The sequence below is a fragment of the Homarus americanus genome, unplaced genomic scaffold, assembly GCF_018991925.1.
Source record: "Homarus americanus isolate GMGI-L3 unplaced genomic scaffold, GMGI_Hamer_2.0 scaffold54443, whole genome shotgun sequence".
NCBI lineage: Eukaryota > Metazoa > Arthropoda > Malacostraca > Decapoda > Nephropidae > Homarus > Homarus americanus.
This window is the reverse complement of record NW_024750852.1, coordinates 3,397,549-3,413,493: the sequence shown is the minus strand read 5'-3', so window position 1 is coordinate 3,413,493 and position 15,945 is coordinate 3,397,549. Positions and strand designations below refer to the sequence as shown.

At 38.4% G+C, this 15,945-nt stretch overlaps 1 protein-coding gene across 1 annotated transcript in view; it reads left to right on the top strand.

The window, feature by feature from the left end:
* Positions 1–15,584, top strand: part of LOC121854416 (nuclear envelope integral membrane protein 2-like) — a 37,741-nt gene extending 22,157 nt beyond the window's left edge. The window contains 2 exon segments of the mRNA XM_042349086.1: positions 7,829–7,897; positions 12,708–15,584. Coding sequence (XP_042205020.1) covers positions 7,829–7,897; positions 12,708–12,855 — 217 coding nt within the window. The 3' untranslated portion in view covers positions 12,856–15,584.
* Positions 15,585–15,945: the final 361 nt, after the last annotated feature.

Here is a 15,945-nt window from a genome sequence, read left to right as displayed (position 1 = left end):
TTACATCATTTACGCGGTACCTTGCCAGAACCGCGGTGCATCTACTCATATACGTGGTGAAGTATAATTTATTTTTTTATTTTTTTTTATTTAGCTCATAAAATTCATACAAATTACCCTGCCAGAATATAATTTACATTGCTGGAATTCTTACAATATGATGATCATTTTGAATATAAACATCATGGATTTTGCATTAGACATAGAAATTTTAGATCTAATGTAATAATTTGGTTTACACAAAGCAAATATTTTATCGTTTGTGCAAAATTATGAAGTTTACATTAAAATTATTCCCTGACCTGCAAGGATCCAGAAATGTCAATTATATTATCCTAACTTGAGTCTGAGGTATTATTTATTGCTAAACGTTAAAATCTAGTGGTTTCACCCAAACATTTCTCAGAGAGGTAGGAGCTAGTGAGCTGGGAAGAGGGGGGGGATTTGATTCCATTATTTGAATGGACATTAACCTGGCGACTGTATTTCTCTTAAATATTAATTGTGTGAGCATACCATCATAAAATTTAGATGTTATTTTTACTACAACATAGGTATTGTGTCGGAAAAAGTGGAGTTTGGGGGTCAGGCCAGTCTCTATTGGAATTAGTCCCATATGTTCTGTTGTTCACTTTACACGGTTTTCACTTTCCGCGGTACCCTGTGGGTTCAATTGACCGCGTAAATTGGGGTACTACTGTACAGTATTTATGGATTCCTCATCTTATGCTACAAAAATTAGCCAACACTGCAGTACACAGTATCAAATGTAACAAAAGGCACTACTGTACTCTGCCATTAGAAGCAAAGTATATTTATTATACAGGTACAGATCCTAACTGGACCTCAGAAAATTGGAAATTCTTGAAAACCAGATACTGTACTGTATTTTCTTCCCTTTCAAAGTCAAGTTTTGCTTACACACACTCACAGAAACTCAGTTGAACATTTGTTTTACTTGTTTGATAATAAAATAAAGAAAATAGTATTGCTTACATAATTTAAATAAAAAATGCTAGACATTAAATACAGTCTATTTAGACATTGAGAGTTCTCTAAAAGTGAATTAATGGATTTGTTGACATCCTTACAGCTTCTGGTGAGTTGCAATATTTGCGAGAAGTAGAGAATTCATAAATAGCTATTGTCTGATTGAATAAATGGCAGTCCTTGAGGGAGCCTATGTTTCCTAAAACCTGATGTCCTGTGTAAACGTATCTTAAGACCCACTAATCCCCCACCCAACAATGGGTGACCTGACATTGCATCAGGTCAGGTTAGTAACATGACCCAATAATCTCCCACCCAACCTCCATCACAAGTGTTAAGACGTTATTACAGTTATGTATTACAGTCAGCTGAGTGAAGTGTCTGCCTTCTCTAGGCTAAAGATGACATGATATGCTGGTGAGTATAATATATACAGTAGTATACATTATTATATATACAGTATACAGTACTGTAATATACATTATTTTATTTACAATATGAACAATATTGCACTAGTACAGTGGTGTTTGCGTAAATAACTACAGCCCCTACGAGGATTATTTTGATAAAAAAAATGGTGTCTAACGATATTAGAACTGATTTTATTGACACTGGTATAAATGTTTCTTATGTTTTTTGTTTTATAAGAAAATAGAATTTCCATCGATATGTCATATCAAAATATTTCGTTTAAGGATATCTTATTGGAAACATCTCGTAGAGAATTTGTTAAGGATCATTATGGTACAGGTTGAACCTCGTTAATAAGAACATAAGAATAGAGGACTGCAGCAGGCCTATTGGCCCATATTGGCAGGCCCGTTTACACCCAACCCCTATCGCTCATATATCCATCCAACCTATATTTCAAGCTATCCAGCATATTCGAGTTAATGATTGTTTACTTGGCTTAAGATTCCTACTTATCATTCCTCCTAAATCTTTCTCACAGTTGGATTTCTCTATGACAATGTTGTTCATCTGATATCTGGCTTCTCTGTTTACATCTCCTAGAGTAAGTACTTTATATTTGTCCACATTAGATTTCATCTGCCATTTTTCAGACCATGCAAGATTTTTTTTTAGGTCTTCCTGTAGTTTTGCAGAGTCCTGATCAGATTTAATTACCCGGTAGATGCCCTATTTTACAGTCATCAGCAATTTATTTATGTTGCTGTCTACGCTAATATCTATGTCATTTATGTATACAGTGGCCCCTCGGTTAACGAACTCAATCCGTTCCAGAAGGTCGTTCGTTAACCGAAACGTTCGTTAACCGAAACCATTGTTTCAATGGGTTTTTGGGTAATTGGTTCCAGCTCACCGAAAATTTCCTAACTTCAACAAAAATGGCGGAAAAATTTACTTACTTTGAGGTGTGTATGTAGAAGGCTCCTGGATGATGGTGATGATGTGCATTTGAAGTGGGAGGTGCAGGAGGAGAAGGGAGAAGAGAAGGAAGTGGAGGTGGAGGAGAAGCATTTTACTGCTTCTTGGAAGGTGAGTCACCTTCCATGAAAATGTCAGGAACCTCTGGACTGACAGATTCTCCACCATGAACATCCTCTCTCCTTCTTGAAGTGGAAGGCTGAGGGCTAGCATCTTGTTCCCTCTGCCTTTTACTGAAGAAAGTGTCAATTGTGGTCTGTGGGGCATCTGTCCTCCTCACCATTAACTTATGTTTAAAGAAGGAGACCACTGAGTCCTCAACATGACACAAAGCTAGTTCAGTTTTTTCCACTTCTGGGTGCTTTGAAGCCAGTTCCCTGAACTTCTCCCAGTGGTAAATCACATCTTTCAACTGTGTAGCTGACATATGGTCATCACTTTCAATTTCCTCCTCACCACTGTCAGCCTCTACCCGTAACATCTCATCCAGTTCCTTCAAGTCATTAGGAGTAAGTTCCTCCTCATGAGACATCACAAGCTCTTCCACATCCTTCTCCTCCACTTCAAGACCCAATGACTGACCAATGGACACAATCTCCTGGTCCAACTCTGTGTCATCCTCAAATCCCTCAAAATCATGGACTACTGATGGCCACAGTGCTTTCCATGAAGAATTGAGGGTTCTATTGGAGACTTCTTGCCATGATGACACAATCAATTTTACAGCCTCCAGGACGTTGAATTGTGTCTTCCAGAACTGTTTCAGTGTTAGTTCAGGATCAATGGAAGTTGCCTGATGACACCTCCTAAACATTTTCTTCATGTACAACTTCTTGAAGTTGCTGATCACATTCTGGTCCATTGGCTGTATGAGTGATGTAGTGTTTGGAGGCAAAAACAACACTTTCACAAAGTCAAATTTATACTCCAAATTTCTGGCAAGGTCAGGGTCATGACCAGGAGCATTATCCATGAGGAGAAGAGCCTTTACAGGAAGTTTATTGGTGGTTAGGTAGCTCTTGACAGAGGGGCAAAACACATCAATAGCCCATTCATTAAAGAACTGTCTTGTCACCCATGCCTTACGGTTGGACTTCCAATAAACTCCAAGCATTGTTCTTACCACTTTCTGTTGCTTGAACACCCTGGGGTTTTCAGAGTGGTAGACAAGCATAGGCTTCAGTCGGAAATCCCCTGAAGCATTGGCACCAAGCAATAGAGTGAGACGGTCTTTCATGGGTTTATGCCCAGGTAAAGAGGCTTCATCCTTGGTGATGAATGTTCTTTTGGGCATCTTTTTCCAGAACAGCCCAGTTTCGTCAACATTGAAAACTTGCTGTGGAAGATAATTTTCTTCTTCCATCAGTTTTTTAAATTCAATTAAAAACTTTGCTGCCCCTTCTTTATCAGCACTAGCAGCTTCACCATGCCTAACAACACTTAAAATGTCACTTCTTTTCTTAAATTTTTCGAACCAGCCTTTGCTAGCCCGAAAATCTTCAAATTCTGTTCCTGAAGAACTAGGTTGATCTGTCTTTAAATGTTCATAAATCTCCCTGGCTCTTTCACAAATGAAATCACCAGAAACTGAATCACCTTTCATCTGTTTTTCCCTAATCCAGATGATAAGTAACCTCTCAGTTTCTACGATTAGGGATCTACTTTTAAACACTCTTGTAGATTTGTCTCTCACGTTCACTTCCTTAAATTTGTCTTTTTGTGCAAGAATTGTCGACACAGTTGATGCCGACATGCCATATTCTTTGCATAGCGCATTTGATTTAATACCTTGTTCGTGTTTTTTTATTATTTCCTGCTTCATTTGGATTGAAATCACTTTTCTTGATCTCTTAGGCCCCATGCTGGATTCAAACAATGGCAACACGTATTTTTCAAAGTTAAACTAGCTGTAAATAAAGAATATTTTCTTTAAAATAACACTGCACTGCACTATATATTGTCAATATGTAAAATAATTTTCAAAATGACCAATAATTTGCTTGGAAACACAGAAAAAAAGCGTTTAGTTGAAGAGAGTCTCAAGCAAGATGTTACCTCCAGTGAAAACAGAGAGAGACTGACGCCTGTTTGCTGTGTTAAGAGGCTGGATGCCGCGCATTAAACTAGTCACTTTACCTTCAATTATGTTCAATAATTGTTAAAATGACTAAAAAATTGAATATTAAACTTTTAAAATTATTGAATAGTATAAACTTCTTGATATTTACAAAAATAGTAAGGAATTTAAGCCCTAGAACCGATTAATGTATTGGCGGACTGATACTAAAGCTGGTTGCCCGGTCAGTGCAAGCGAAAACATGTTGAGGTCGGTTCGTAAGAAGTTCGTTAAGCGAAATTTTTTTCGTTAAACGAATTGAAGATCCTTATGGAAGGCAGTTCGTTAATCGAAATTACGTTAACCGAGGTGTTCGTTAAACGAGGGGTCACTGTATAATAAATAATAATGGTCCAAGTACTGAGCCTTGTGGTACTCCAATAATGACGTTACCCCAATCAGATTTAATGTCGTTAATGCTCACTCGCTGTTTCCTCTCCTGTTACCACTCCCTAATCCATTTTAGAATATCTCCTCCAATTCCATGATCCTCCACTTTTTGTATTAATCTTTCGTTGGGGACGCTGTGAAAGAATTTGCTAAAGTCGAGGTAGTATATCACATCCGGGAAGCTTGGGACCAGACCGGTTCCTGATTAGCGAAATTTCCGAACCATCGAAGCCGAGGTTAAAAAGGACAAAATAATGCATAAAATGTAATATTACTGACTAATTTCTTCAGTATAGACATCTTTTCTAAAATAGTTAATGTCACATGTTTACATTTTGCCACATTACAGCCACTTTCACTGCTTGCTGGTCTCTTAGGAGGCATATTTAGGGGTAAATTATAAGTACGTATTTAAAGGTAAAATAGCGGCAACAACCACTAGAAATAAGCTATGACACCGTCCCAAACCATCAACGCTGCCGGACTGTTGGGTCCCGGATTAACGGGGTCCAGCATGTATATCAAATTCATCTTATCACAATTAGCCACACTTAAGTGAGGAAGGGTGGGGAAAAAAACTGACCACACGACCCTCCCCGTCACCCCCCAAAAAGGTTCGACTCCCCCCCCACTCTCAGCCCACATTACCCACACTGTGCTACACTCACCAACACCACCCACACTGTGGTACACTCACCAACACCACCCACACTGTGGTACACACACCAACACCACCCACACATCACTCATATTATAATGGTTGCCCCTTGTGTAAAGTGGATGGTGGGCCAAAGGACCACCTAGGCGTGAATTTGTTTAAGGTGTAGAAGCTGTTGTCAATACAACAACCACACCCTGAGTTAACAGGTTGCATGACCCAGTGTCAAGGAATAGTCTGAGAAGACCGGACAACTCGCCAACTGCCCTGGCTAACCATAACCCTGGAACACGATCTGTAAATCGATTAACATCCAGGTTCCCAATTACTGCTGGGTAGACAGAGGCAAATGGTGTAAAGAAACTTGCCCATAGTTTCACCCTGCCCTACTTCTCTTTCTCACACACACACACACACCAAATAAACACAAAAAAACAAGGGAATTCAAACAGCAAGCATGATGAGTGAGGGTCTTATTGTATGACTAATTTGCGTGTGTGACTGTGTGGTAGCGAGTTAAACATCATCTGTTGAGGAGTGCTTGGCAACTCTCATTTCCACTCCATCTCTCTAATTACTCACACCTTTCTGCTTTCTCACTCCACATTTAAAAATGTTATGTAACGTAATGTTGAAGGGATACAGCTTTGCTCCCTAAAAATACTTTAGGTTTCATGTTTCTTCAAGACATCTTCAGGGCATGAGTCCCATTAATTTCCCACCCAAGAAAGGATGACCTGACATTCCATTAGAAGGTCAGTAATGAGACCACCAATCCCCCACAGCTTCATGGGAGTGGAAAATACCAGTCTTTGCTGTAACACACAGCTTCATTCATGCCCAAATCATAGAGATTTTTAATTTAAAAAAATATATTTATTGAAACTTAATTTAAACTGCATTAATGTTCTCCAGTAGTTTAGACTCAAGGAAAACATCCCCAGCACCCAGAAACATTCTGCAAAAGTGGTCTAGTGTCCATCTGTGCAGGATATCTAGTTTAGACACTCAAAAACTTTTCCCAGTAACCAGAAAAGATTCTGGGGATAAGGAATTTTTCCGGGTTTGAGAAAGTCATCTGGTTAGCTGGGAATCTCCCAATCCCAGAAGTGCTCTGCACCAATTGTTCCGGCTAACACGGATATCACTGTATAAGGTTTTACGAATTTATTTTGCTATGATGAATATTTTTTATATGGAATAACAATGACCATGTTACAGCAACAACACATGTTGACTCTGTGGCCTAGTTGACCAAACATAACAATGACCATGTGATAGCAACAATGCACCTCTATTGATAGTAGCAACACGTGTAGCCTCGCACGTGTGTCAACACACTACTTCATGCCATCAAGACATACGATGTTCTTTGTGGTGTATCAAGGCTCTGTCCCTATTTAGGTTGAGAGTGTAAGTTGTCACTCGTGAGCAACTGTGATTCGTAAATGCAACAGCATTTTAAAATAGTGGTGACACTCCAGTGATGATCCCATCCCTACTGTTTTAAAACAGCTGTCATGTATTACACTACTGGTTAAGGATAAAACCTGGTGAAAAAAATGAGGGTTTACCTGAAAGTTTTACCTTTTATGTATCCGAGTGTTTTTTGTTTTTTTTTAACATAATTTGGGAATCTTGCAGAGCATGCAGTACGGTACGGTTATGAGGTTGATAAAAGTTTGTTTCAATATTGCGGTTCGATATTTTTTACAAAGTTTGGTACGGTACGAAAGTGCGATTAATTTTTCATAGCTTTATTGTACCATTTCAAACCAAGCCACTCCCTTGAAATGTTGGCTGGACAATAGCTTGGAGCGATGCAGGTGTGCTCCAGCCTTCAGGTCAGGTGCAGGTGAAGCTTTGAGGTTAGATCAGGTCAGATCTGGCAACGCCCAGTGAGCTAGTGAGACCACAAAATTACATTGCCCCAGGGGGGAATGCCCCTGCCAGCTAACACACACACACATTTTTGTGGGCTAGGGGCAGAAGATTAAGTAAAATGGGTAATTTATCATTAATATTTTAGAATATTACCGGTAAATATTATTATGTTAGAACAAAATACTAAAGTTAATAATATAATTATTCTTGTTTTGTTACACCTTAAATTGGGCTTCATTTTGTTTGGGGGTACGAAATTACAGTACGGTATTTTCCTTTGGTACGAATTACGAGAAATCAATAGTACTGTACCGAACTGCATGCTCTGGAGCCTTGTAATGTTAGAAATAATAAGAATGTTGGTATTGTAGTCAAGTGGTAATAGTAATTTATATCCACAGATTTGTGGAGTTTGTTGGAATTCCTCAAAAGAGGCAGAGTGTCACACCAAACACAGTCCATAGAGAGAGGTAAGCCATATATGGTTTCCCTTTCTCTGGGACTGGGCTTATTCCTTGATATATTGTTTGAATGTCCCACGTCAGGGCCAATGCCTTATGGCGTCATTTTTCCATCTTGTTTCTGGGTGATATCTCTAAAATGACTCAACAAACTCATTACATACTTTAATACCTTTGTATAGGCCTAATGCTATTTTGGGGGTCTTTGGTATGATGTATTGCATCTCAGTAGCAATGTGATTGATTTGCTTCAGATTTAGCAGTCACATTTCTAGTACTGTGCAGGTTTCCCATGCTATACGAACGTTCGAGCTATGGAAATTCTCTTATGCTAATGCATGGTTTTCAAGGTACATAACCCATTTGTAAAGTGAGTGATACCTGTACTCAGTGTTGTGTATTATTATAAATTATTCAATAATTACCCTTTCAAATTGTTTGCTGTAACATATTGTCTATAATTTTAAGATTTTTCCTCTTGAACATTATCTATGACTACCAATTTACCAATTTTTCAGTTTATTTCTTTGTTCATAATATGTACTGTATGTTTCAGGATCTTGTAGTGCTGTGAAAGATCTTTTTTTTTTTTAGGAGCATTGTCTCTCCACTTCAGGTAGTGTCTGTATCCAGAAGAAGCGAAGAAATCTCAGTAATTCAGAACCAATTTTATTCATTTGGAGCATATCTAGCATGTCATCTTCCAATCTGTTGTACAGTAAACTCTTCCTATTCGCGAGGGATAGGTTCCAAGAAATGGCGCGAATTGGCATAACCGCGAATACCACTTATATAATACCTTAGTGCACTAATATACAGGTATACCTATACTGTGTCTGAGAAACTTAAGTCACAATACTGTACTTACATTCATATGTGGAAGTCTGGAGCTTTCAGTTTTCACTATGTTCTTGTCACGAACAACCTGTGCCACTTTTACACTTGCAGGAACACTTGCTTGAACAGAATCACATATTGCTTGTTCATTCTTTCTTATGTACTGCACTGTGGACTCGTTCACACCAAACAACCGACCAACTGCGGTAGCACTCATCCCCTCCTTTAACTTGTCTAATAATTAAATTCAACTTTCTTTGCCAGAGTCATCACTGACTTTTGCCTTTTATGTTTCGCATCACTAGGCAGTCTTTTAGGGCCATTTTCACACAGAAACACAAAAGTTTTGAGAGTATGACACGAGATGCTTGGTCATGGGTACTGGGTGAGGGCAAACAGAGCGGGATGAGACGTCGCTGGTGAGTGGGGTGACTCGTTGCTCTGAAGGAGAAGGCTCACATGCTAGCCACCTCAGCCACCAGCTGCTTACCGCGATTCGTCAAAATCGCAGCAAATCGTAAACCTGCGAATGGGAAGGGTATACTGTATTCTATTGGGAGGATGTTGCTCCCGCATGACAGTTTTGAAAGTATATATGTCCTGTGAGCTATTATCAAGTGACATACAAGGCGTCCTCTCAGAATTAACCTGGTAAAGCTGCTGTTCTGAGGCAGGAAAATCTTTATAATTGAGTACAGTATCAGGAACCCAAAATGTTTGGGACCAAGAGGAAAATTTATAATTTTGGAAAGAGGATACAGTAGAGTCATGATAATTTGTGGGCTAGTTACCAGAGGACTTCAGGAATTATCAAATTGCAAATCATAGTTTACCTAATTGATTTAAATGGAAATAATTTGTTACATTCCAGAGGCCACACACACACACAAAAACTATACCAAACTGCTTTACCTGTTACCTTTACCGCCTCCAGCGCTGTGCGACGCAAAGGGCCTCCACATACTCGCGCCAGCCATTTCGATCTTGAAACCTTTCCATGGTTGTATTTAACTCGTCCTCCATCTTCCTTCTTTTAGTTCGGATACATGTAGGCCTTGGTCTTCCTCTTCTTCTCTTTCCGTCCACTCTCCACTCGACCACCTCTCTCAATACTGTACTCTATCCAGATGCACACACAGAATGGGCCCCAGCCATTTTCATCTATTCTTCATCAGCCATTCATCGATAAAGGGCACATTTGTGACTTTCTTATCGTCTTGTTTCTAATACGATTACGCCATCTTATGTTCAAGATTCTTCTCAATGCCTTATTCTTGAAAGTTCGGAATCTTCTGGATAAAGTATCATTATCATGCCAAGATTCACCTCCATATACCAAAACGGGTCTTACCAGTGAAGTATATAATCTCAGTTTGGTATGGACTGTTAGTCTATGTGACTTCCACACTTTGCCCATACCTTGATGACCTCTTCTTATTCTGTCCTGAAACTCATCTTCAAGTGATCCATCGTTTTTGACGAGTGTCCCTAAATACTTGAAAACAGGAACTTCTTCTATAATTTGATCCTCCACCTGAATGTTCCCTTCAATTTCTTGGGATGTTTTCATAACCTCCGTTTTTCTAACAATAATCGTTAATCCAGCTCCTTTTCCCTTTTCCTCCAGTCTGCTAACCATAGTTTGCAAATTCTGAATGGATCTGCTCATCAGTACTACATCGTCTGCATAATCCAAGTCTGCGAGGTATTTATTGTCGACCCATTCGATCCCTTCTCTTTCATCACCCACTGTCTCTTTCAATACAAAATCAATAAGTACAGCAAACAGCAATGGAGACAAAACATTACCTTGCAACACCCCACTCTCGACATTGAATTCTGGGAAAAGTTGGCCATCAACGTTCACATGACATCTGCTGCCCTTATGAATTTCTTCTATCAAACGAACGTATTTTTCTGGCATTCCATAGTTCCGTAAGTTTTGCATATAGTTGGTCTGTGTACGCTATCGAAGGCTTTCTTAAGATCGACAAATGACATTATCCACGGTTTTCTGAATTCCACACTTTGCTGTATTATGTGACGTAATGTGAATATATGATCACTGCAGCTTCTTGATTTTCTGAACCCTGCCTGTTCATCTGTTAGCCTTTGGTCTAAGGATTCTTGAATCCTGTTCAGTATGACCAGACAGAAAACCTTCGATACTATTCCTGTTAATGTTATCCCTCACCACTCTCATAAATCACCTTTCTTGGGCAGTTTTATGATGATTCCTTGTTTCCATTCATCCGGGACAACCTCAGTGCTCCATATTTCTTGAAATAATCTTTAATAGTACTGTACTGTACTTGAGATGCACCATTCGTGTCGGCATTCAGCATATCTCCAGTTATTCCATCTAGACCCGGTGCCTTCCAGTTCTTCAACTGTTTTAGTGCCCTTTCAATTTCCCTCACCGTAATGACACCCATATTGACATGCATTTGTTCTTCAGGCTGATGTATAGTAAGAGTATTAGCTGGTAGTCTTTTTCTTTTCCTGCCTGTACCTGCGATGTCTTTAATTATATCGTATGCTTTACTTTCTCCATGTCCATTACCGGAATTAACTGCTTTAATAAACATTTAATGTAATACATAAAAAATACAGTAACACATAGATATTATACAAAAAGTACTGTAGTTCTAAGTCCTCGCTTAACGTCGTGGTTCCGTTCCTGAAAACCACGACGTTAGCGGAATCAATTTTCCCCATAAGAAATAGATCAAATATGGGAGTTACATTCCCCAGCCTCCCTTTGCCTCATAAAATACATTACATATACAGAAATTCAATGGCATTTTTTTTAGAAAATAGTATATATACGGTATATAAATAAGCTTAATCATTTCGTATTGTACTCACTGATGGACGGAAGTGTTTGGTGGGTAGTGGAGCAGAGGAGGTGGAGGGAGGCGAGTCACTGAGACCTGGCAGGTGGCTCCTCCTCCTGCTCTGACTGGGGTTCCTCTGCTGCTCTTTGCTATTTCGTAGCAAGGGTAATGGTCTTATATTGCTTCTTCACAACACTAGCATCAATAGCACTTGATGGGCGCTTGGAAGCCATTTTGAATGGTTAGAGTACAGTTTTAAGAGCAAAAACACTTAAACATGCATGAATGCTGTGCTAGCCTGGCAAAGACTGGGGACGCTTGGGGATGCCGTGACGCTCCGCGTGTGAGAGCATAGCACGTCAAGATGAGATGCACCGTACAAAGTAGTCCATGATGACGTTATACTGAATCGGTGGGACGTTATCCAAATCATGGGTATCTAAAGAATAGCGATATTATAACAAAACTACATTATCGGGGGGGCAACGTTAAGCGAGGACTTACTGTATTACATAAACATCATCTTCTCTTCTCTTAATCATCTTCTGGGTGACACCATTACACCAACATGGAGACAGGCAGGCTGGCTGGTCACCTGTTTGCCTGTGGTGAAACAAACCAACAGGAATTTAATATGACCCAGCAACTCATCTGAGCACAAAATGAATATAAATAATGTGGAAATTGTGGTGAAATTGTATACTGTAGTTATAAAGGGATTGCGGGGTGATGGAGTGCTCCGAGAGCAGAATTTACTTCCCACTTTCTTAATTTTTTGTAGTTCTCTGTATTTTCTTGTGATGGACCAGAATGTTGTACATTTATTGTTTATGTTTAGTAAGTAAATAAACCTATTAAACATTGTTTGGTTAATTTTTAGAGCCTTGGATTCCTAACCACTTATTTTGGATTGAAATATATACTATACATAGTATTTTTATTGTGATTTATTTGCTTTGTGAACATTCTGGATCCCCATCGCATTATATAACTCAAGGCAAATGTACAATTTTTTTTTCATATCTTGTCTAAGGTGTTTGATAAATTATTTGATACATACATAGTACAAGATATGTTTAGAATACTACCATGTTTAAGAAATTTTTTTATTACTCAAGCTGTTTTTATTTGTTCTCTCCACAAAGATTTGCTGAGTTTGTTGAAGGAGGTTCTCACTTGGATGATGAAGCAATTCTGGCATATGAAAGTAATCAAAGGACACCAACCCGTCACAATGAAGAAGAGGAAGATGATCTGTACATCACCACAGATGATGAAGAGGAAGAATCATAAAAAACCTTGTAAACTAAGACACTGTAGTTAGAGGAAGAATAAGTAATTTAGTTAAGTACATCCCAACAACATGCCTGTAAATAATTAATAAAATATAGCTCAAAGTTAATGTAGTCCAGTCACTGAAGAAATTTTGTGCTTTCAATTTTTAACACTCACCTTATATGGGTAGTAATTTATTACTTGTAAGGTCACCCACCCAAATACTTTCCTGACAAAGCCAGCCTTATCCAAGGGGCTATTCTGAGGCAGGGACACTTTCCATTCACTTTTCTGCAAAAACTGCATCAGCATGTATTTTCCCAGTTGAACCAAGGTGTATGGAACAATCTCTGGCTCATTAGTTGTTTCAAAATTCATCACGCTCAAAGGTACTCTTGGACAAACCCAGAACCTGTTCACTTAACTTAACCTTTTCAGTAATAAACTTGGCTCACAAATATCAGTCCTTCCACTGTTCCCTGCTACTATCATTATATTGCCTGTACTGTTCTCCATTTTCTTTTTCATGGAAGTTGAGCCTAACTCTGACATTTAATTTATTTTTACTTAACCGAGTGTGTTTGTTTACTTTGAGCACGATTAAAATGATTGTGTTTATGAGATGAGCAGTACCGGTACCCGATGGCAGATCAGCCACGTGATTCACTCTCTCAGTGTGAGATGTAAAGTCCCGCACATAATATTTTCAATTTCTATTTGATAGGAACAGAAAATGTTAAGAGGAACTGCATTATTTTTGTCAATAGTGTCAACAAATGAGCACAACGCTGTTTGACACTGTAACAATTCAAACAATATACGGTACCCACTAAATCTAAGCTTTCTTCTCTGTGAATTCGGGTTTACTTACCTGCTAGAGGATTTGCCTGATTGTAAATACGAGCCTATTCATATATATGGCTCTTAATGTGATTGTTTTTAATCCTGTCACATATGGGGAGATGACTATATTGTGGTGTTTCTGTGCTTGTAGTAACTCAACAAGGATTTTGGTCTGGAGTTTGGATTGTTTCTTTTGGCTTATTTTGTGTAATAATGGCCAGGTTTAGGAAGAATGTTAGTGCTGATCCAGCCTCAAGTTCTCCTCAGCTGAAAAGATACAGGGTAAAGGCAATAGTGTTGGTGTTACAGCGGTAACGAGCATAACTCTCCCCAATATGTCAAGGGTTCGAGCCTCGCCTGGACACACGTGAGAAGGGTGTTATCCAGTGTGACCCTACCAAACATCACAGAAACTGCTCAAATGGCTAGTAAGCTGATAAGTGGTGAATATGATAAAAAAATAAGTAAATATATAAAAAATGTGTGTGTGGTTGGTGTGGATGCTGCCTCTACCATATGCCCTGGTTTTGATTGAGTTTGTAGTTGCTTATGCAGTCTTTGCTGTAATCCTTATGAATGACTTCCCTGCTTCAAAATACTGTACTGTACCCTGTACTGATAACCCCTCAGACAAGGCAGCTTGACCAAGGGGTGTTCAGGCAGGTAGTCTCACAGGTCATTAGTGGTCTTTCCCCTAATCATGAAATGGGATTTCTTAATTCACTTTTTTTTATTATTTAATTGATCTTTCTTATTTTTTGTATAAAAAACACATTATCAAGCAAATAAGAAATGTTGCACAGACAATACAGAAATGTGAAAGATCTCTACCTCATTCTAGTAAATTACCCTTAGTGGTATAGCTGTGAATACATACCCCTTTATTTATCTCGTGGCTGTGAAGTTTCTTTTTAATTCTTATATAATTTTATAAGAAAATGTATTAGGTGTGATCTGATTGTTGTTCTCGGCGAGTAATGCTCTGTAAATACTGTACGTTTAATTCATATGCAAAACTTTTTTTTTAAAAATCAGGCATGTTATGATTTTTGTACCTTACTTTGGTACATTAGATAGTTTGCTTTCTTGCTTGAGTTAAAAGTTAATTAGAATAGATAAGGCTTTTTATTTATTTTTTACATTTGTATAGTACATTACTGTTTTTAAATGCCACTTTCTCATGGTAATAATCCTTAAACAGCAGTTATGTGCAAAAAATGGATTGCAGGGACAATGACACATCCATTGATGTTGGCCATCATCACCTCAGCAAACATCCACTGATGATGGCTGCTGTTTAAGGGTTAAGTAAAAAACAATAGAAATAGAGAGAAAAGTATGAAAGTTTAAAACAATTGATGAGATAAATATTTTCATGACAAAATATGAACTGGCCTTTTGGTTAACTGATTAGTGAGTGTGTGTGTAATTATGCTTGCAAGGCACTGTACAATATTACTGAATTTGAAATATGAATTTGGTTTTAAACTGAAGATGAAACACAAAATATTGTAAAAGATCTACAGATAACCCTCAATTTTCATGGTGGTTATATTCTTGAAAAACACTGTAAAATGAATACTAAGACCCTATGGGCAACACATGTAGAGGGTTAGGTTGCAGGCTCATACAGTGATCTTTCATTTGAAACATTATCTGTATATTAAACAGTCTTAATGATATTTAAATTTGCTACTATTTTTTAATGATGATGAACTTGATATGATGATAATGTTGATGTTGAAGTCAAAAGTTTTAAGATTTGCCTGCATACCCTGGGGAGTGTGCTGTGGTGCTGGTGGTGATGTCTTGCAGATTCAACTCATTTGAGCCATGAGCTCTAGCAAGTCTGTCCAGCATCTCCACTTTCTGTATTAAAAGCATCGCTTTTTCCTGCTTCTTCACACGTTGTATCATTTTGTGAGTTACACTCACTGACTTTCCTCTTTTACCACAGAGAAAAGGGTAATAAATTATGGATAAAAGTGTTTATTTTTAACAAAGGTATACATTTGACAAAATACGGTGGTGGGATATGAGGTGGGGTTTGGGGTAAAGTGTTGCTTAGGATAGGAGGCAAGCGTGTGATTTGTGTGTGGGTTATGCATGGCTCACTTCTCAGGCCCATACGGTGACTGCTGAACTGTGTACAAGTGGATCTAGACAATGTAGAAAAAATAAGAGGGTCACAACTCTTGATAATGTAAGTGAATCTGTACACAACAAAAACTGTAGATTGATGGCCAACTGTAACTATACAGTAAT